Source organism: Leptonychotes weddellii, chromosome 12, assembly GCF_054177405.1.
Source record: "Leptonychotes weddellii isolate Sample4059 chromosome 12, ASM5417740v2, whole genome shotgun sequence".
Lineage (NCBI taxonomy): Eukaryota > Metazoa > Chordata > Mammalia > Carnivora > Phocidae > Leptonychotes > Leptonychotes weddellii.
In genome coordinates, this window is record NC_138380.1 from 20,932,466 (window position 1) to 20,952,807 (window position 20,342).

General features: G+C 51.7%; 1 protein-coding gene and 1 long non-coding RNA gene across 8 annotated transcripts in view; one reads left to right on the forward strand and one right to left on the reverse strand.

Moving 5' to 3' along the window:
- CCDC136 (coiled-coil domain containing 136) overlaps positions 1-18,790 on the reverse strand; it is a 26,924-nt gene extending 8,134 nt beyond the window's left edge. For 4 of the 7 annotated variants that reach the window (XM_081800131.1, XM_081800130.1, XM_081800132.1 and 1 more), the window contains exons 1-15: positions 18,662-18,790; positions 17,774-17,881; positions 15,965-16,213; positions 15,813-15,887; positions 11,493-11,816; positions 8,605-8,716; positions 7,869-8,037; positions 7,466-7,606; positions 6,971-7,129; positions 6,522-6,692; positions 5,938-6,123; positions 4,093-4,287; positions 3,365-3,592; positions 1,428-1,925; positions 868-1,095 (exon numbers count right to left, since the gene is read on the reverse strand). In XM_081800131.1, coding sequence (XP_081656257.1) covers positions 868-1,095; positions 1,428-1,925; positions 3,365-3,592; positions 4,093-4,287; positions 5,938-6,123; positions 6,522-6,692; positions 6,971-7,129; positions 7,466-7,606; positions 7,869-8,037; positions 8,605-8,716; positions 11,493-11,816; positions 15,813-15,887; positions 15,965-16,213; positions 17,774-17,881; positions 18,662-18,719 — 2,901 coding nt within the window. In that variant the 5' untranslated portion in view covers positions 18,720-18,790. The remainder of the gene's footprint in view (positions 1-867; positions 1,096-1,427; positions 1,926-3,364; positions 3,593-4,092; positions 4,288-5,937; positions 6,124-6,521; positions 6,693-6,970; positions 7,130-7,465; positions 7,607-7,868; positions 8,038-8,604; positions 8,717-11,492; positions 11,817-15,812; positions 15,888-15,964; positions 16,214-17,773; positions 17,882-18,661) is intronic. The other 3 variants (XM_081800134.1, XM_081800135.1, XM_081800136.1) reach the window with 3 other exon arrangements.
- On the forward strand, positions 7,979-9,586 carry LOC145716485 (uncharacterized). Its single transcript, XR_014139154.1, has 2 exons — positions 7,979-8,068; positions 9,098-9,586. It is a non-coding gene; the product is annotated as an uncharacterized LOC145716485 (long non-coding RNA).
- Positions 18,791-20,342: the final 1,552 nt, after the last annotated feature.

A 20,342-nucleotide genomic window follows, 5' to 3' on the forward strand; every position in this document is an offset into this window, starting at 1 on the left:
AAAAAGGATGATTTAAATTATGTTTTTACTGGGATCTGTCTGGGGAATAACTATAGAGCTGCCCCTTCTGAAGCTCAGGGCTTTATTATGGACGTCTTTTTGATGGAAACTCCTACTTCGCCCAAGCTATTTCTAACAGGTAACAACTACCTAAGGAACTGTGTGGTCCACTCCTGAAAGTGTGCCTGGGCTCCTGCAAACCTCACCCTGGAAACAGAGGGAAATTCCAACCCTGCTCCCTAATTTCTGGTTTTGTCTTCCCTGACTTCTGGCATCACAGTCTCCCTGGTAGGTAACAATACTAAGCAACCGAGGCCCCCGGGCTGACTGTTGTCTGAACTCTCCCATGCATACACAGTGAGTCCCGCTGGACTGTGGACTACTCTTGGGCAGGAAGAATGCCTTCTGTCCCATCCCTCATGGACACAGAGCACCCTTCTTGGCATTATAAGGGATCCGAAAGGAGGCAAGGCTCTGCCCTCGAGGTACTTACAATCTAGTTGAAGAGACAAGTACACCAAAAATAACTAAAGGTGAAAAAATACAACTCTATAGAAGTGCTCTGGGACACAGCAAAAGAGGGAAGTGGTAAAAGGAAAAAGAGAAAAATTATTCAGAGTCTTGATGATGAGTATATCTCAGCACAGTGAGCATGTGAGGGCCGTCCACCAGTGCTGTGGCAGAGTGCCCAGCCTCCTGGGGTTCAGCCCCTGCTCTGTTCCTCTGACCAGGAAGGGGGCAACTACGCAGAGCAAGCAGTGAGCTCCCGGGCCTCCTTCCTCAGCCTCTCCGAAATGGCTAGGACCTATGACCTGCTCTGGCTCTAGGGACTCCTAGAAGAAACCTTGCCTCCCACATAGCAGTTACCTCGTTCTTGTCCTTGTCGTCTGGGGAGGCAGCAGGCTTCTCAAGGCTTTCCATGCATTTCTTGAATTCCTTTTCACAGGCGACCAGCTCTTCCTTCAGCTCTTTCTGCCTGTCCAACAGCTTTTTCATCCGGTCTTGCAGCCGGTCGTGTTCCCCCTGGCTGAGCTGGTACATGGCCTGCACCCCCTGCAGCTTGATCACCACCCTGGCGACTACGTCCTCACAGTGCTGCGGAGGGTGGAGGAGTGATGACCGCACCCTGAGAAGGACCTGCCCTCCGCCCCACTCTCTTTGCTAGGCCCCATCCTGAGTATAGAACAATGGCGGCAAGGACCTGAAGCTGCGCTGGGGCTAATTCTGTGTTTCTTCCCATAAAGCACCATCGCTGTGATGGGAGCATCTCCATATTAGACAGGCGGATTGCCTCATTCATTTCCGGTGACCCAGCTCAGCTCTGACCCTGCCGCCCACCTCACTTCTTGCACCCTTCCCTGGTGACTAATCTCTTAGTAAGACAAGAGGCTTTTCTCCCTGTCTGACCTCTCCTCTGGCTCTTTTACCTCTAGGTCTTCAGGCTCGGCAGGTCCGTCATTAGTGCTGCTGCCGTAACTCCTGTAACAGGTGTCCGAGCTGGTGCTGCTGCCGTAGCTCTTCTTATAGATGCTGCTGCCGCTGCTGCCGGCGCAGTAGCTCCTCTCGCTGCTCTCCCGGGCACTGCTGCTGCTGTCATAGCTCTTGAGAAAGCTCTCGGTGCTGGCCTGGGTGCTACCGTAACTCTTGTGATAGCTCCCGCTGTCATCGAGGCCGCTCCCGTAACTCCTGCGGAAGTTCTCGCCGCTGGCGGCCATGCTGCCATGGTTCTTCTCCAAGCTCATTCTGCTGGAAGGGGACCGGACCTGGAGCAGCTGCATTTCTTCCAGGCAGAGCTGCAGGTCGGCCTGCAGCCTCTTCCGCTCCTCGAGGAGCCTGCCCTGCTCCCGCTGCAGTAGCTCCTGCTCGGTCTGCGTGCCCTCGTAGAGCACCTGCAGCGCCTGCATCTGGGCGATGATCAGCTTGGACTGCCAGGAGTGGGTGAGGAGACATTACCATTACTCCAGACGCTGCCGTCCTTCTCGCCGCACCCCTCCTGGGGCAGATGTCTGCGGGCACACTTCAGAGACCTGCACACCTACGCTCCAGTCTCACCACAGCCTAGGTCTTTAACCGCCTGCAGCTGCTGGCATGTCAGTTACTTGCTCGTTGGGGAAAATCTACCCCGGGCAGATAATTCTGCGATTTCTAGGCTCCCATTTCGGCTGGTTTCTAAACTCTGGTACATCCCTCTCTCCTTGCAGCAGAGCTGAGTGATAATCGAGAACACTCTGGCTCCCTACCCTACCCTCTTCTCAGTCAGGATATACCCATTATCCTGACCTTGGGGCTCAGTCCCCTCCCCGGCCCCCCATTCTAAAATCAGCCCCGGCCCTGAATGTGAGCCTACAAGAATGCCTCCCTCAGATGTGGACCTGGAATTAAGGTCTCACTACAAGTCCCTCTACCTCCTGTCCCAACTCTGAATCTGGCCTCTAGGCATGTTTCCCAGGCCCTCTGGGCCTGGCTTCTTGGCTGCTAATGCCCAGGATGAGATCTGATCGGTTAAGGAAAGAGTTCTACCTGGTTCCTGGTCTCTGTGTTATCCAGGCTGAAATCTGATGCCTCTGGAATCTGACCAAATCTCAGTTTGGATTTCTGCAATTCCCTGATTCTCCCTATCCAGGCTAATATTTGAATGAATAGGGCTAGCCTTAAATTGAAACTGTCTACCTGCTCTTCCTTGCCCACCCGGAGACCTCAGACCAAATGCATTCCCCAACCCCAAACAGACTTATCAGGAAATCTCCACCAGTGTGACCTCAGAGGCATAACCCCTTCCTGGTGCTTGTGATGCATGGATTCTCTAGTCTAACCCTCTTGACCTGTTATTGCCACCAAAGTTCCAGTGAAGACAGTGTGGCCAGTACCATTAATGCCACAGGCTAGGAATTCTTCCCTTGGAAACGAATGGCCCCAGATTTGTCTCAGGTAGAACACCGGAAGGTTATAGATTTTGATCACTGAAGGTGTACTGCTTAATTATCAACCAGCTCATGAGAAAAGGATGACATGCTCAGAGTCAGTCCCAAGGAATCCAGACAAACACTAAGTTGCTATTATAAATCTGGAAAATGATGTTGAAGGGGCTGCATCAAATTATCAGGTGATTAGATTCCCGGGTCACCCTGATCCATCCTCGGTGTTCACAGCACTTCAACTGGGCATGTATCTGATTGAGATCCTCAGCCCATAGCTAAAACCACATTTTCATGAGCCCATGGGTGGTCATGGCTGAAGAAGGGGGCCTTAGTCTCATCCTTACTCTTGGCCAGACAGGTCTTCCTAACTCTGAGCCTTGCGTGGAGCCCTCTTCCCTACCATGCTGTTGTCCCCAGAACTGTCTCCCTGCCTCTTGCTCTGTTACCTTGTCGTGACCACACTTGGAGGACTTAGGTGATTTGGAATCGTTGGGATTCTCCAACACATCCCGGAAATGAGACATTTTGAAAAGATGCAGCTCTTCGTGCAGATCTGACTGTTCTCTGAGCACACTTTCTTGACTCTGTACCAGTTTTTTCTGCTCTTCCTGCATACCTTGGTAGAACAGCTGTAGTTCACACAGGTCTTGTAACTTTGTAAGTAGCTCCTGACTCTGCGAGGTAGAGTGGGAAGGAAGCGGGCAGGAACTGTGGTAGTTACGTGGGAAGACCCATGCCTCCTTCCTGCTGGGGACCCTTCCCTTAGGAGTCTCTGGGTTGGCTCTAAACAGCCATCTGGGACAGGGTCGGTGTGGCGGGGGAATGGTCTTTCTATGGAGACCCACTAGGTGAGTAGCCACGATCTCATATGTTTGCAGGTATTTTGTAGTTTACAAAGTTCTCTCAGAGTATATTTTCTCCAGAGGGACTAAAAATCTAAAGAGAAGATGCTGGACAGATTCCAGAGTATACTATGTGTTTTAAGACTTAAAACCCTAATCAGCTATATGGAACTTTTTGGTTTGAAGAGATCGGTGACAAAGCAAGGAGGGGCTGATGCAGAAAAGAAAAGGTTCGATTCCCCCCCTGTTGTTTTTCCCAAGTATAGTCACACCTCGGAAGCTTCTCAAAGCAGCTTCTCCCTAGTTAGCAGCCGTTCCCTGGCTGGGGTTACCTTAGGGAGGAGCCCAGCTTTGGGTAGCGGGAACGTGAGCCTGTGCAGCTCTTCTTGCAGCTGCCCCTGCTCCTCCTGCATCCTCCTCTGATCCTCCAGGAGCTCGCACTGCTCCATCTGCAGCTGCCCCATCTCCTTCTGGCTGGCCTTGTACTTTTCCTGCAACTCTGTCAGTCTGGACAGCAGTGTGTCACACTGTGGACGGGGGAGGAGGGAGTTGCGGAGGGGCAGTTACTCTGTGAGGCACTGCTCTGCACCGTCCAGCTGGCAGAGCCCTTCTGTGCTCTCCTGCCCTTTGTGGTTCAGCAGGAGCTCCCACCCTCTACAGCCCCCTTGGACTGACCATCGCAAGCCACACTGCACCCATACAGGTTTAGACACCTGAACATACAATAACAGGAAACCCCGGCGGGCCGCTCAGGACTGTTTGGCTATGCTGCAAATTTCATCTACTGGTCCCTTCTGAGAGCCCTGTGAGGGGAGTGTTACCAACGCCCCTCCCTTCTCATGACCCCACCTTCCTTTCCTTTGGCCCTTCCCTGTGGTACACACCGTTCGTTCTCCGGCCCTGCTGGGAGTTCTAGTTCCTGTCACTGTCATCATCCCCAGTTGGTTTTATACCTAATTATACTCCTTACCAATAAAAACGTCACCCGATTTGTCCCCATTTTTGTTTTCATAATCATCTTTTTAAATCTCTAGAAAAATATGGGCTATTGCTGAATTTGGGTTGAGAAGACTAAATTATCCCATGATTCCAAGAACCCAAACCTTCTAATATCAAACTCATCTCCATGCTGTTTTTAGGACAAGAGGAAAAGCTGGCTCCGTGTCAGCATGCTTCTCCCTCCCCACAGTCTCTTCTACTAGGAGAGGAGCGGATGAGCAAGTCATGGACACTCTGGCCTCTAAGCTGAGCGGGAACAGAAGAAGGAAATGTGAGCCTGGGTGTAGAAAGGCAGGTGGACTGTTGGGAGTGGTCCAAATAACCTCCCCATTCTGGGTCTTCAGAAGGCCTTTCCCCGGGGACACAGCCTGCTGCTGGCTGTGGTAGGAGTCACTGAGGATTTGGGCAGAAGGTGACTGGCTCCTCCATCTTTTGAGAATCTCGTGCCTTTTCTTCATCATGTTTCAACACCTTCCATTTCCTATCAGTGATCAGGAGCTGAAAGTGCTCAACACAGGGTAACTGATAATGACTTTTTACACACTATGGGAAAAAAGAAAATGAATAAGGAAGGCCTTACTTATCACTACTAGGATTTATTACTACAAGCAAGTGAGAAAAGAATAGTATTCTGTTCAATTTAAAGAGGGTAGAACTCAAGCTTAAAGAACTTCACTCTTCCGAAGTCACAGAGTAAACCCTGGAAGAACTTAGGTCCTTCTAATATCCAATCAGCACTCTAGGCACAAGACCATGTCATCTGACAAGAGCATCTGCAATCTGCCTGATAAAACTTTTTAGGTCTAATGAGAAAAGCTGTATATGTGGGCTTTTGTGTATGTTCTTCTCCACAAATGCCAAGATATCACTACAGTCCTAATAACAAAGTATAAATGTCTACACACATGGATCAAGTGCAAAACCCTCTGGTGTTCAGACAGGATCCAGCTGTACTGATCCTACTAGGCTGTGGCTTGGGCTCAAAGTCAAGATCAAGGCAAACTGTTTAAAAGTTAACAGCATGGGACTCTGCCTCTGTTTCCTGATTCGCACGCTCAGCTGTGACTGTAAAGGAAGCTCATCAAGCCCCTCGGTTGGATGACTTCACCTTTTGCCCTTACAACTCCTCTCTCCAGAGGAAGTACCCAGGAGATCTCACCTCTCTTAAGTACAATTACCTTATTAGCACATTTCCCCTTTTCCTCTGGGATGGGCTTGGTGGTCTTGAGCTCCTTCAGCTCCTGCTGGCAAAGCAGGAGGTCCTGCTCGAGCTGATCATACATGTACTTCTGCCGCTCCAGCTCTTCCTTGCTGGTCTGGTACAGCTGCTTCATCTCCTGAAGCTGGGCGTGCATCTCTGCATTCTGGGGTAGGGGAGGCAGGCCCCGCCATCATCCCAGAAGCCCCTGCAGCTGCACTCTCTCCTCTCCTACTCGGTCCTTTCCAGTCCCAATTTCATCCCACTGGGGGTGACCTGAGATGGACCCTAAAAGGCTCTACACAGGGACCTTCTGGGGCTTCCTTTTCGGGCAGGTGGGGAAGAAAGAGAGCTACCTTTTTATAGGCTGATTTTTTAATTAAAAATCAAGGGAAGCTGAGAGCGTCATGACTCTCTGAGATCACGTTTCTACTAGGCACCTCTTTATACCCCTCACCAAGGCCTGTACCATAGAACTCCTACGATGCTCCCTCCTCCTTGGTACTATTGCTCTCACAGAAGATTCCATCTGGCTACATCTCCCTCACCTGGAGCTTCCTTTACCTTCTCACTGCTCTCCTGGAAGGAGGCCACGATGTCCTTGAGGCGCTGCACCTCCGCCTCATGGTACCGCAGGTCCCCGCACAGCTGTCGCTGCACTTCCAGCAGCTTATCCTTCTCGCACGTGATGTGCTGGTACTGGAGCTGCAGCTTCTGTAGCCGGCACAGTAACTCCTGCGGTGGAGGGGGCTGTGGGCAGTACCTCTGGGGTCATCAACCCGCTCGCTCTTCTGCCTGAGTCACTCTCGGACACGGACAGTCTAAGGCCTGCCTTCTCCCTGCCCCTCGCTGGCCGGCTGTCCTCTCGTCCGGCACAGTGCCCGGGGGTGGCCGGAGGCCCCTACCAGAGGCGCTGCACGGCTGGCAGCCGCCCTTAGTTTAACTCCGCTCTGGGCCACCTTCCCCAAAACCTCTTAGCACCTCGGTTGCCCCTCACCTCCTTTTGTTGTTACCTTCTCATTTGGGCTTTCTACGACTGTGGATTTCAAGACTTTGAGCTGCCGGAGCTCAGACTGAAGTTGTAGTTGCACCTTCAAGAGCTCATTCTGCTCATCCTGGCTAGCATCATACTTTTGCTGCAGGGCACAGAGTCTGGTCTTCAGCTCCTCGTTCTGTGGTGGGAGGATGTGGGTAGAACAGTTACTCTCAAGAAACAGCAGACCCCTCTACAGACCAGTTTGGGTCCTTTCCAGACGTAGACATCTTGAGGAGCTCCCACAGGTCTACGGTTGGGTTTCTTCGCTGAGGCAGACACTCAGTAATGACTACCATCTCTAGAATGCAATGCTACGTGACTTCTCCAACTGGTCTCCAGTAGACTGTACCCTTGGTCGCAGGGCAAGAGTCAGCACAGCACAACCTTGCTCTGCGTTCATCCTTCCCCGACGCAGCAACTCCATGGAGGCCCGTCTGCCCTCCCCAAATGCCCTTCCCCTGGCAGTGTTTACCTGGGTGACATTGTGGGAAGTCTGAAACCGAAGCACCTCATTCTGTGCACACTTGAGCTCCCTCTGCAGCCGCCTCTGCTCCTCCTCACTGGTCTGACGATGATGCTGTAGTTCTTGCAGCTCACAACACAACTCCTTACACTGGGCAGGAGATGGAACAGAAAGGCCGACTGAGGATAAGTGCCACATGCACTTCGAGAATAGGCTTGGCGGGGGCGGGGGAGCAGGGATAGGCTTGGAAAGAAGATGACATTCCTTTCATTGGAATATTTACACCAGGCAAGCGAGACCCCAGAGTACTACTTCCTGCCATAGTGCATGCCCCCTGTGCCTAAGGAGATGTTTCTACCATGGGCCAGGAGAGGGTAAAAGAGAGACAACGAAGGTGCCTGCCTTCCCCTACCTTGTTCTGCATGTCATGCATCTGCTCTTCAGCTCCCAGTAGCTGTTGTCGCAACAACTGGGTTTCAGGATCAGGTTCCAGAAAATCCACTTCTGAAGTCTGAGACTCTGCTGACATCATATCCTTTAGCATTTGGGACTCCAGCCACTTTTCTGTTGCTCTTCGTGTCCTGTGATCCAGAACCCCAGAGCCATGTTTGGGTAAGTGCTCTGCCTGGCATCACCTGCTAAGTGTGCTTGGTCCTGATGTCTTTATTTTAGGCCAAGATGGGAAAGAGCCTTCTACTGTAGTTTATCTCCTAAATAAACATGCTGAGAAGGTGAAGAAAAAGTCCCAGCACCTCAATCAAGGCATGTTTGGCTCTGGGAGACCTAAGCATGCTAGTCTAGTTGGGCTCAAGGCTGGGCCTTATGTCAAGCCAGCTCTAATCTGGAGGCCCTACACCATTAGACTGAATCCATTCTGTGTAGACAACAAAGGAATCACTTCTGATCAACTCTAGGGCAGAGCAAACCAGACCCCAATCCCTAGAATGGAAGAAAACTAAATTTTAAAACCCCAGTCCTGAGACAGCTGGATCTCCATGCCTGCTTCTAGGCGGCATCCATACCCTGTGAAGAACTGGCTGTCTAGGAGCAGAGGGACATTCATTAGCCTGCATTTGCCTTCACTGAGTCTACTCAAGAGAAAAGCCCAAAGCAGAGCCCTGCAGAGCCCCCTAGCCTGCTAGCTGTACCTCTCACTCTCCAGATCCGCAAGCTGCCCTGTGAGGCTGCTGTTACTCTCCTGCAGGGCCCGGTACTCCTCGTTCAGGAAGCGGCAGCGTTCCCGCAGTTGCTGCAACTCTTCTACAAAGGGCAAATGGAGACATGTGAGATCCTAGGGGAGAAGCACTGGTAATCAGCCCCTACTTTTCCTGCCTAGAAATCAGATAGCAGAAGGCCGAATAGCTTCTTTTTTTCGAAAGACAGAAGAGACACCACATGCGGCGGCTTAGAAGACAAGGCCCCCCAAATTCCACACTGCTATGTGTATTTGTCCTCTTTCAGGTAGCTGCCCTTCTTTTCATCTGCCCAGAAGCTCTGCCCTGTGTGCCCATCTTCAAAACCCCAACCAAGGCAGAGTCTTGAGATTTTAGGAGCTCGTGAAGGTTTTAATTGAGTTTCTGGGTTATTGTATTTCAAGTTTCCATTGAACTGTTTATTATTACCTTCCTATTACTCTTTTAGTACAAGAGCTGAGGAATGTGAACTGCCAGATGTCACACCGCTAGTCCTGGCCTTTCAGAGACAACTCCGGCATCCTGAACGTCCTTTTACTTACTTATCACCACACCAAATACACTGGCCAGCATGTGGTCAAGAATTCTTTCTAATGATCTTTTATCTGCTGAAAGAAGAGCCCATCCCAACCAGACCCACATACCATCTTCAATCACCAGCAGAGATCTCGTTGAAATGCCCCAGCACATGTTCCTAAGTACCAGGTACCAGTACTTTTTAAAGCTGCAATCATGGGCGCCTGGGTGGTTCAGTCAGTTAAGCATCTGCCTTTGGCTCAGGTCATGATCCCGGGGTCCTGGGATCAAGTCCCACATCGGGCCCCCTGCTCAGCATGGAGTCTGCTTGTCCCTCTCCCTCTGCCCCTCCCCTTGCTTGTTCTCTCTCTAATAAATAAATAAAATTTTTTCCAAAAAAATAAAGCTGCAATCATATAAACACCCCTATCTATCTTGTTTCTTCCTGATTAAGAATTATTTCTCTTAGGGGTGCCTGTGGCTCAGTCGGTTAAGTGCCTGCCTTTGGCTCAGGTCATGATCCCGGGGTCCTGGGATCAAGTCCCGCATCGGGCTCCTTGCTCAGCAGGGAGTCTACTTCTCCCTCTCCCTCTGCCCCTCCCCCGCTGTGCTCTCTCTCTCAAATAAATAAAATCTTTAGAAGAAAAAAAAAAAAGAATTATTTCTCCTAGAATACCAATTCTACTGATATTTAAAGAACGTTAATTTACTCCAATTAGAACACAAGGCCTATCTTCTCTGCTGTAAGATTCAACACCCTGAAATTCACATCTAATGTTCCTTCTTTATTCCAATCAAAAGTCCTTGGAATACTGCAGATTATCATGGAAGGAAGGAAGGAAACTATCTTTAATACAAGCCAACCATGTGCTAAGCATTAGACTTGATGGTTTCAGCCTCACATTCAGTTAGTCTGTGAGTACTTCAACATACTAGGCATTTCATTTAATCCCAAAAATAGCCTTGTAAGGTTTTCTTTCTCTTTTTTTTTTTAAATAAACTTTTAATTTTACAATAGTTTTAGATTCACAGAAAAGTTACAAAGATGGTGCAAAATTCCCCAGGAGAGCTTTCACCTCGTTTCCCCTATTGTTAACATCTTACCATGGGTACATTTGTCACAACTCAGGAATCAACATTCATAAATTACTGTTAAATAAACTGAACATTTTATTCAGATTTCTCTCCATTTTCCCTAAGGTCCTTTCCTGTTCCAGGATCCCCTCTGCCTGTAAAGTTTTTTGTATTTTTTTTTTAAGATTTTATTTGTTTGACAGAGAGAGACACAGCGAGAGAGGGAACACAAGCAGGGGGAGTGAAGAGGGAGAAGCAGACTTCCCGCGGAGCAGGGAGCCCGATGCGGGGCTCGATCCCAGGACCTTGGGATCATGACCTGAACCGAAGGCAGACGCTTAACGACTGAGCCACCCAGGTGCCCCGGCTGTAAAGTTTTATTAACCAATACAGAAACTAAGGTTCAGAGAGATAATAACCAGGCCAAGTTCATCCCACTAATTAGCAGAACTGAGATTCTGAACTCAGGTCTGTTTAACTTCGACCCAAGCTCTCCCACTGTGCTGGCCTCGCTCTCCTGGCACCACCAGTCCAAAGGCTCTTCTGAGAAGCTTGTTACAGTTGGGAAACTTGCAGTTCTTTGATTCCTTGTTGATTGCCTCTGCTTGACCTGGCCTAATACAGGGCCTCCCATTATACCCAGATCATAAATCTAGCCTCAAAATAAAGGCATACTCTCTGATGTCATGAATCCTAGCAACTAGCTGGGAGACTCATTGTCTGAAAGCAGAGCTCTAAGCTTTTTAGTACCTCATGTATTACTGGAAATAACCTCTCTTCCTCTCCAGCTGTCTTGTGCTCTGATTTGTTGCACCCTAAAGCTTCTACGCTGGAGAGGACTCAAGGAGCCTAAGCATTAGCATCCTGGGACCTGGGAGCAGGACTAGAGGCCCCCCCATAATGCGGGCCAGGCAAACTGCCATGCCAGAGCAGCAGGTAGTTTCCCAAGGTGACCAGCCCCTTGTCCTCCCATCCTGGCACTGGAGACTTTCTTAGGAAGGGCTCTCCCATATGGCTCTCTGAGGAAGAATTCTCAAGGTACATCTCCACAGTGCTATTTCTTATACCACCACTGACCGGTTATGTGACATCTGGATAAGTTTTTCTCCCTTCTAGTCTTGAATTCAACCTGGAGGTTTTTTCTAGAGGTTCCCAGTTCATGATCTAAGACCATCTTCCACCATCTTTTTGGATACTAACTCCCTCTGCTTGGCTTTACTGACAGACCAGGAAAAAGGCTTGCCCTCTCGTACCTTGCATCTCAGAGTAATCTGAAAGATTTAAACTATTGGATGGATCAGAGCTCTTCATTTCCATTTCTGCACGGAGGGAAGTGATCTCCATTTCATACTCTCCCCGGATGCGCTCCATGTCGTCAAGCTCATTCTGCATCCGGCAGAGATCGTCCTGCAGGGATGCTATGTCACTCTCATGCTCAGTCGCGGAGTCCTCTGCTGCTTGCCGCAGATTCTGGATCTCAGTCTGGGCCAAGTGCAACTCCTGTTCTATTTCCTTAAGTTCCCTTTCTTTCTCTCGCTCCAACAGGGAAATCTCCTCTCGTAGAGACCGCAGCTCACCTGCAAACCCCAGAGGTTGGGATGGTCAAGAGGATAAGTGAACTCAGCTACCATGTTCTAGAGGCAGAAAGTTAAAGGCAGACTTATTTCTTATCTGGAAACTACTGGCAATCTAGTCTCTACCCCATCAGCGAAGTATAGCTTCATCGGCTATGGGATAAAAGGAGTACCTAAGAAGGGAATGGAGTGACTCCATGTAGTAAGGTGCAGTAGAAAGGCAGATTCTGGGCGCCTGGGTGGCTCAGTTGGTTAAGCAACTGCCTGCGGCTCGGGTCATGATCCTGGAGTCCAGGGATCGAGTCCCGCATCGGGCTCCCTGCTCAGCGGGGAGTCTGCTTCTCCCTCTGACCCTACCCCCCTCATGCTTTATCTCATTCTCTCTCTCTCAAATAAATAAATAAAATCTTTAAAAAAAAATTAAAAAAAAAAAAAAGAAAGGCAGATTCTGGCACCAAAGCAACACCTTGGGCTACTACAAACAAAAAGTATTAAGTGCTTCTACGCTGAAGACCAAAAACTAATTTACAGTATTTTACTGATGCACTGAGTTTTTCCAAAAATTCCCTGACTAAAAAAATTTACACACACTATTCTCATCTATTTAGTCTGGAAGCTTAGAAATTACAGAGCCTCGCAGGTAAGAGCCTCACAGGTAAGTACTGGCCCCTAACGTGTATTTAGAGTTCACTGCTGAAATTCAAATGTAGGCTCATCACACGGTAACCAAACATGGTTATGTTCTGGATGTCAGGGTTCAAATTTCCCTTAGGTTCCCCTCTAAGGTCTGGCCCTAAAAAATGGCCTTCTCAGATCCACTGGAGAAGGGAGGCAGCTCTTCCTCAGCCAAGCAAGCTCTCTATGTGGAGCACAAAGGGGCAGGGCACGCCCAGGATGGAGAGGCGGGGCTTGCAGGCCCCAGGGGGAGGGGCTTATCCGAAAACTGGGCGGGGCGGACCCTGGCCGGGACTTGGGAGGACTGGACCCGGATTCCGAAGACCTAGCGCCGGTTGACAAGGGGTGTGGGTCGGTCGGGGAGAAGCGGAGGGCCCGGCAGTTGAGCTGTGGGACAGAGAAGTAGGTTCTTACTCACTGGTTATGGCCTCCATCTCGTCGGCCCCCCTGCAAGCGGTCTCCCTGGGGGGCCCCCCCGCCGCCGGCCGGTCCCGGCCCCCGCGGGGCTGTGGCGGCCGGAACGGCCTCTCAACACCAGCTACCTCTGAGGTCGCGCGCTCCCCCTCTTGGCGGAAACGGGCAACGCGCGTGCGCAAGGACGGTCTCTATTTCCTCCCGCGGGGTGGCGCTTGGGCGTCCTCACCAGACCGCAGTCCCTAGTTGAGAGCTCATGCTCAGAAACAACCCTAGTGAGTAAGGAGTTGCTCCAGAACTTCTGTTTCCCCAAGTAGTTGCCTACCTGCCTCTCTACTGACTTCCTCCTCCTTGTAAGGGAGTATGTCCCTTCTCCAAGCAAAGGTCTTTTTCGGCTCTACTGGATTGTTTCCTTCATCATACAAACGTGATCTAGTGTAGTGAGTCCTAGCTCAAGCCTGCCCCCCCCAACTCTCCCTTGACTTCATTCCCTTTCCCCTTATTTCTCTGCTTCTCTTCAAAACATGACTACTGTAATTATCTGTACTCACCTTCTCTATTTCACCTCCCCTTTCTCCTTAATCCCAATCTAATCAGGCTTCTGTCTTCACCAAAATATCTCCGAGCCCTCCATCTTGCCAAATCCAATGGCCATCTTATTTGATTTAGCAACTTTTGAATCTCTTTGAAACACTTTCTGCTCTTGGCGGTCAGGGCATCAAAGGCTTCTGCTGTTCCTCCTACCTCAGTCTCTTTTGTTCATATCTCCTCTACTGGACTTTTAAATACTGGAGTATCCCTGGGACAGGGCCTTTCCTCTTCTTCCTGTCTCTCCCTGTGATTTCATGGTGATCTCTCAGGGATTCAAATGCCATCTATATGCTAACGACTCCCAAATTTATATCTCCAGCCTTGATTTCTCCCCTTGTTCTAGATTCATATATCCAACTGCCCCCTTATAACATACTAATTTATTTAGATGTCATTAGTGACTTCAAACTCAACATGTAAAAACATGTCTCCAATGGTTCCCTTAGCCCTTGTTCTTTGCTAAGTCTTCCCCATCCCAATAAATGACAGCACTGTCCATCCAGTTTCTCAAGGCAAATTTATCTTCCATATCTCTCCTATTCCCACCCCACCCCACCCTCCACCCTATCCAATTCATCAGAAGTCCTGAGGTCTCCACCTTCAATATAAGACCCTCCCATGTCTTTTTACTAAGAATAAAAACCAAACCTCCCAGCTGGCCTATAAGGCCCTTTGTAATCTGGCCTCAGCCTGCCTCTCAGAACTCTCTCTTGGGGCGCCTGAGTGGCTCAGTCGTTAAGCGTCTGCCTTCGGCTCAGGTCATGATCCCAGGGTCCTGGGATCGAGCCCCGCATCGGGCTCCCTGCTCCGCGGGAAGCCTGCTTCTCCCTCTCCCACTCCCTCTGCTTGTGTTCCCTCTTTCGCTGTATCTCTCTCTGTCAAATAAATAAATAAAATCTTAAAAAAAAGAACTCTCTTACCAGGGGCCTCCACATGCACTCTGCTCCAGCCACAATGGCTTTTGTTCTGCAAACACATGAAGCTCATTCCTGCCTCTGAGCTTTTGCAGTTGCTATTCCTTCTGCCTGGTATGCTCTTCCCTCAGATCTTTCTCTTTATTCAAGCCTTAGCTCAAATATCATCTTCTCAAAGAGGACTTTTCTAACTGCCCCATCAAAAAAAGTTCTCATCTCACCCCATCTCTCTATTTCATATTGTTACATTGTCTTCATAGCGTTTATTGCCACCTGGACTTAATGTCGTTTATTTTCTGCCTCTCCCCATTACAATGTACTCTTCATTAGGGCAGGGATCTGGTCTGTCTTGTTCATAGCTTGTCCTCCGAGTATATAGGTACTCAATAAATGAATGATAAACAAATAAATTAGCACCATTTTACAGATAAGGAACTGAGTCTCAGAAAGATAAAAGTGACTTGCCGAAGATCCTAAAGCTTGTTATGGGCCCAGAACCTAGGTGATCCGAGACTAGTGCTCACACTGTTTTCCCAGATACAACACATCTCCAGCCATTTCTCTCCTTCACCCTCTTCCCATTCATTGTCTACTTCTCCTGCATCTACCTAGGCTTTTATCTTTCCCTTCTCTTTTCCTCCCCTTCCTCCACCTTTGCTTCTTCCTCTCCAGGCCTGCTTCCTGGCCTTCCTTTTTTCTCCATTTATATTTTCCATTTGGTTTGATCTCAGTTCTCTCTGGAGAGCCCCTGCGGTTTTCTAGGGCAGCTCCCCTAAACCTTCTGGAAGTCCATGGAAGTAACAAAAGCTGCCTCTTTTTTTGGTGGTGCCGTGGAATGTGGGACACCTGCCTTGCTGCTTTCCAGAGACAAAGGGATGTGGGCGTTAGAAAAAAGGGATTTGGGGCCACAAGCTCAGGCCTAGGAAGCAAGAGAAACGTTCTCATCTGCTTCCCTTAAAAGAGCAGAGTCCCCTTCAGTCACTTCTCACTGGCACATTGCTCTTCCCCTGGTGCCCTTGTAGGGACAGGGAAAAGCAGTCTGGTTATAGGTATTCAGCCCTGATTACCTGCCCCCCTGACCTGGAGAACAAAGGGAAAAGGATACAGGTGTGAAGGGAGGAAGCTGGAGGAGAGAAAAGGGAGAGTGTCAGCCAGAGAGAGAAGATGTGAAATGGGAGGGCAAGAAAGGGCAGGGGAGGGCAGAAGAGCCAGGTAGAGATGCAAAGAACAGATATTAGGTAAAGAAGAGAATGGAGAGAGAAGGAGAAAAGGGTGAGAATAGTAAGGGGGAAATGAGGAGAAAGTACTGAATTAGTTTATATTTGTCTGCTATGCTTCAGCCAAACCCTCAGGACAAAAGGACTTGGATGGCCACCTTCCCTCCAGTCCCAGTGTTGGGAATTACCTTGGAGCTGCTGGATCTGCTTGGTGAACACCTCTGCCTGCTGGGCGCTGGCCAGCCGTTCATCCTCCAGGAGCCCTGCAGTGAGAGGGGGAGCAGGTGTGAGCCTGGGATCCAGGGAGCCCAGGCCCTCTGGCCCCCTCCCGGGCACTCACCCTGCAGCTCCAGGGAGTCATCCTCATGCTGCCCTGCCAGCTCCCGGGTCTCCTCCAGCTCTGCCACCAGCTGGAGCACCTGAGCCCTCAGCTCTTCCAGCTCTGTCTCAGTGAGGCTCAGGCCCCGGTGCTTGCTGACAGACAGGGAGCTCACATTGCCACCTTTCTGCACTTGCTCTTCCTCTTCTTCCACCTCTTCTTCCTCCTCTTCCTCTTCCTCCTCATAGAGAGCTGGGAGTAACACTTCCCCTAGAAGAGAAACCCATCCCCCCAGGGGCTCAGAGTCAACTTCCTTTCCAGAGTCCTTCAAGGGCCCTCAAGCTCATGGTCCCAGGGCAGGGATGGTATAATAGTGCCACCTGGTGTCCCCCAAGGAGTCCCTGGGCAGAACCTGCACTCATGATTCGTCCTCAGGTGTAAGGTCTCCCATTCCCCTCCCAGGCCTTTTCTGGACCAGGATTGTACCAGGTGGCCTCCTAGTAACTGCCTTCGGGCAAACTGAGCAGCTGGGTGCTAGTCGGCCATGTGAGCTTACACAAGGATACCTGCTTCTTCCAGTCCTGGTGGTCCCTGCGTTGGGGACAAGTACCCAAGAAAGGATTCAGACACTGGGCGTGTCTTTAGGCTGAATGGGGCAAGAGTTACAGTTTGGGGTTTGTCCAAAGTTAAAAAGTTATCCAGGTGGCTTGGGAGAAATTAGCTGTTCCATAATGAGAAAGGGTTGCCTATCAACAGTTAGAGAAAGAAAACATCTGAATGAAATGATTCTAAAATGTTTTACCGGACAAACACTGGGGCCCTTTCAAATGTATTCTATCACATAGCCTTTTTGAAATTTTCTGCAAGGTCCACCTTCCTTTTCTCTGCGGAGTGTCAGGAGGCCTCTCCCCTCCCCAAGTGTTATAAGGCCCCTCCTCCCATGCTGACCATAGGGCAATTTTCAGGTTTCAAGTCCCAGGTTGTACTTGTGTGTAAAAGAAAGCCTACCATTTTAATGCATTAAGAAACTGGGGTGTACTGGTCCCCAGCCTCTGGTTGGTGAGTACCCCCTCCTTTGCTGCAATGCAGTTCCTTGAAATAGTGACATTTTGTCAGGATACTGATTACTTGCTTTGTTTTACAATTCTGAATCCCTGGTCTCACAACAGCAGCCTAAGGTTCATCTGGGACCCCTTGTGTCCTCTGTCCCCCATAGGGGAGCAGGGTTGCCCACACAGTGTGCATTGGGACCTGGGGACACTTCACAGGAAGTCCTGGGAAGCGGACAGGCATCCTTCCAGGGGCCTGGTGTTGGCAGCAACTGCCAAGTCACCTGGTGCGGTGGGGATACGTGGGTTTTGCAAGGTTGGTCTCACGTGCCCCCTCCCAGGCAATTCTTTCAGGCCAGCCACAAGGCTTACATTCAAAGTTAGTGGTGGTGGCATCAGAAAGAGAATGCTCACTTCCCTGCTTTTCAAAAATATGAGACAGCTTGGGATCTGGGTCGGGTGGCAGTGAGAACAAACCCCCTGCTGAAAGGCTGCTTCAAAGCTCTGTCCAACGAGGCCTCTTTCTCTGTCTGGCAGCTCCCCCTGGGACACACAACCTGGTTAGCTGGTGATTAGGGCCCCAAAGGGATGTACCCAGAACCTCCCTCAAAGCCTGAGCCCTGAGGAGGGGTAGAACTCAGACCTGAAGGGTAGAGGGGGCTCAGGTGAGCTAGAGGAAGGGCTCTGTCCTGGCTGGGAGTTCTGGGGACCGGATGGGGTAAGGAGGAGGGAAGGGAAATTGACTGAGGGGACAGAAAGCAAGCTTTTTTGGAAAACTCACCCTCCATAGCTTGCATCCCCCGCCGCTCCAGGGACCCCCAGCGTTGGCCTTTCTTCCTTTCACAACCCTCAGGCGCCTCATAGGAGCCTAAAGTGGTCACTGTGGGTCCTGTGAGCAGGGAGAGAGGAGGCACGGTGGGCTGCTAGGGGCCTGGGGGCTAGGGTGCACGGGAGAGAGAAAGGGACGTGCCTTCCAGCCCTCTGGAGCCCTGGAGTTTTTAATCCCGGTGGAAGTGCTTGGCTCACTCTGCCCAGGCTGCGACTCTCCTCCCGCAGCCGCCCCTCGAGCTGGGCCTGCGGGGACCCCGCCCTGTGCTGCCCAAGCTCCTCGGCATCCCCAGCTCCAGGCTCCTCTCCCAGCACGGACAGAAAGGGTGTGTGTCTCTTTAGCCGGGAGGGGACAGGGAGGAGACGGGCAAGGATGGAAGCGAGGGCGGGAGCCAGGGAAGAGGAGGCTGAAAGGGTGAGGTGCGTGGAAGGGGAAAGGGGTGATTCGGGGAGGAGGGGGCGTGTGGCAAGGGGTTCTGGGCCGGAGCCGCTCCCCTCCCCTCCATTCTCTCCCTGGACCTCGTCCACCCCACCCTCGCCCTGCGCTCGAAGCCTTCGAGCCGAAGTGCGCGCAGGGTCTGGGGCCCCCAGGGCTGGACAGACGAGGTGGAGAGGGTTCGGGGCGAGGGACGGCCAGGGGAGGATGCGACCGGTGTGGGGAAGACCCAGCCGGGAAAGATGGAGTCCGGGCCCGGGGTGGGGGGCGGGATGGAGGGAGGAAGACGGGACGGAAAGGTGGGAGCGGCGGAAGGAGGGAGGGAGAACGAGGGGGTCTGGAGGGAGGAGAGATGAAGAAGAGGAAGGAGTGGCGGTGGAGAGGTGAGGGAGGGGCGGCTCTGACCTGGGCCCGGGCAGCTCCAGCCCGCGGCGCCCGCGCCGGCCCCGGCGCCCGCCTCCATGGCCGCTCGCGCCGCCGCCGCCGCCGCTGGGAGCAGACGCCGCAGCCGCCAGGCCGGGGACCCGGAGCCGGGTGCGCAGGGGGAAGGAGGGCGGGCCGAGGGGGCGGGGCCTGGCCCGGCCACCTGACGCCGCCCCCGCCCGGAAGCCCTCCCTCCACCCGGCTCCGGGACCCGGTGGCGGCGAGCGGGCGCGGAGAGGCCGAGGGAGCGCGTCCCCCGACACACCCCACGACCCGGGCGTGGGAGAGGGGGAGAGGACGGGAGCCACTCGGGGCATGAGGTTGCCCCAGGAGTGGCCACAAGATCCCCTGGTTCTGGCGAAGCGTCCTGCCCAGAGTGGGCTGCGCGGGGGGACCCCCGGGGCCATGTGTCAACGTCCTGTCCCGCGCAGCCATGAGGGAGAAAGGGGACAAAGCTGGACGAATCCTCCGATCCTGTTTCCTCCAAACTCGCAGACACACGCCCACCGAGCAGGGCCCGAGTCCCCCACCTCCGCAGGCAGCGCGGACCTCCGGCCGCCGGCCCCATTCCTGCGCGGCGGCCTCTTGCGTCCCAGGACTGAGTGAAGGCAGGAGAAGGAAAGCCAAGGCGGAGATACGTGAACTGCAGGGCCCTGATCTCTCTACTTTCCTAGCGCCCCCACCAAGCCAGAACCAGGGACCGTCTCAGGAGGGCCGCTCCTTGGCCCCACACAGCCCTCGCTGCCTGAAGACCGCTTCTCTCCACCACTGTCCCTTCCCACCTGGCCCCACACCCTCTGAGCTTCGAGCCACGACCACTACCCACCGTGCCTCGGTAGCCTGTTCGGAGTGGGCACTACTAATTTTCACTCTCGCACGAGGGAGATGTGGAAACCCAGAGGACTTATTTCACTTACTCATTGAAGGAACATCTACCACCGCGTGCCCGATCTTGAGGAGGCAATTGTTCTCACATCTCTCCAGGTCTGAGCCAGGAAAGAAGTGGGTACACTTGGGAACCAGGCAGTCGCAACACACCCAGAAAAGTGTTAGGAGATTCTTGAGCCAGGGACACACACCAGTCCCTTTTCTTGCATACCCACTCACTAGGTTATGGACATACATTGTCTGTGTTCACCCCCACAGGCTTCCAGGTTCACAAGCCCTCCATATTCTTCAGGACAGAGGCCCTTCTTTGCCTGGACATCCCTACTTATTCTTCAACCCTCCGTTGGGAGTCACCTCTAGCAGCCTTCCCTGATGCCCACCCTTAGACCAGTAGAAGCCTGCTGTGCTCCACCCTTCCTCCTTCCCTCTTAGGGCAGTGCCTGTCACTTTCAGATGTCAAGGTCAGGTTTTTACTCTTGTGTCTGCCCAAATTCTGGAAGATTGGGAAGTACCTTAGTCATTTTTGTATCTCCAGCATCTGACAAAGTATCCGACGCAATAAATGAGAAAGGTAAATCTCTCAACTGCACAGTTAATGCTGTCTTATCATTCAATATATGATTTCACATAGAGTTAAATGTTGCCTACTGAGTATAATGTTGCCCTATAAGTCTTTCCCTTCCCCCTACCTCCTCTTTTTTTCTCCCTCTCAAACCCCAAGCCTGGTGCTCTGAGAGATGAGGAGCACAGATCAAGGAGGTTTCATTTGCTCCCC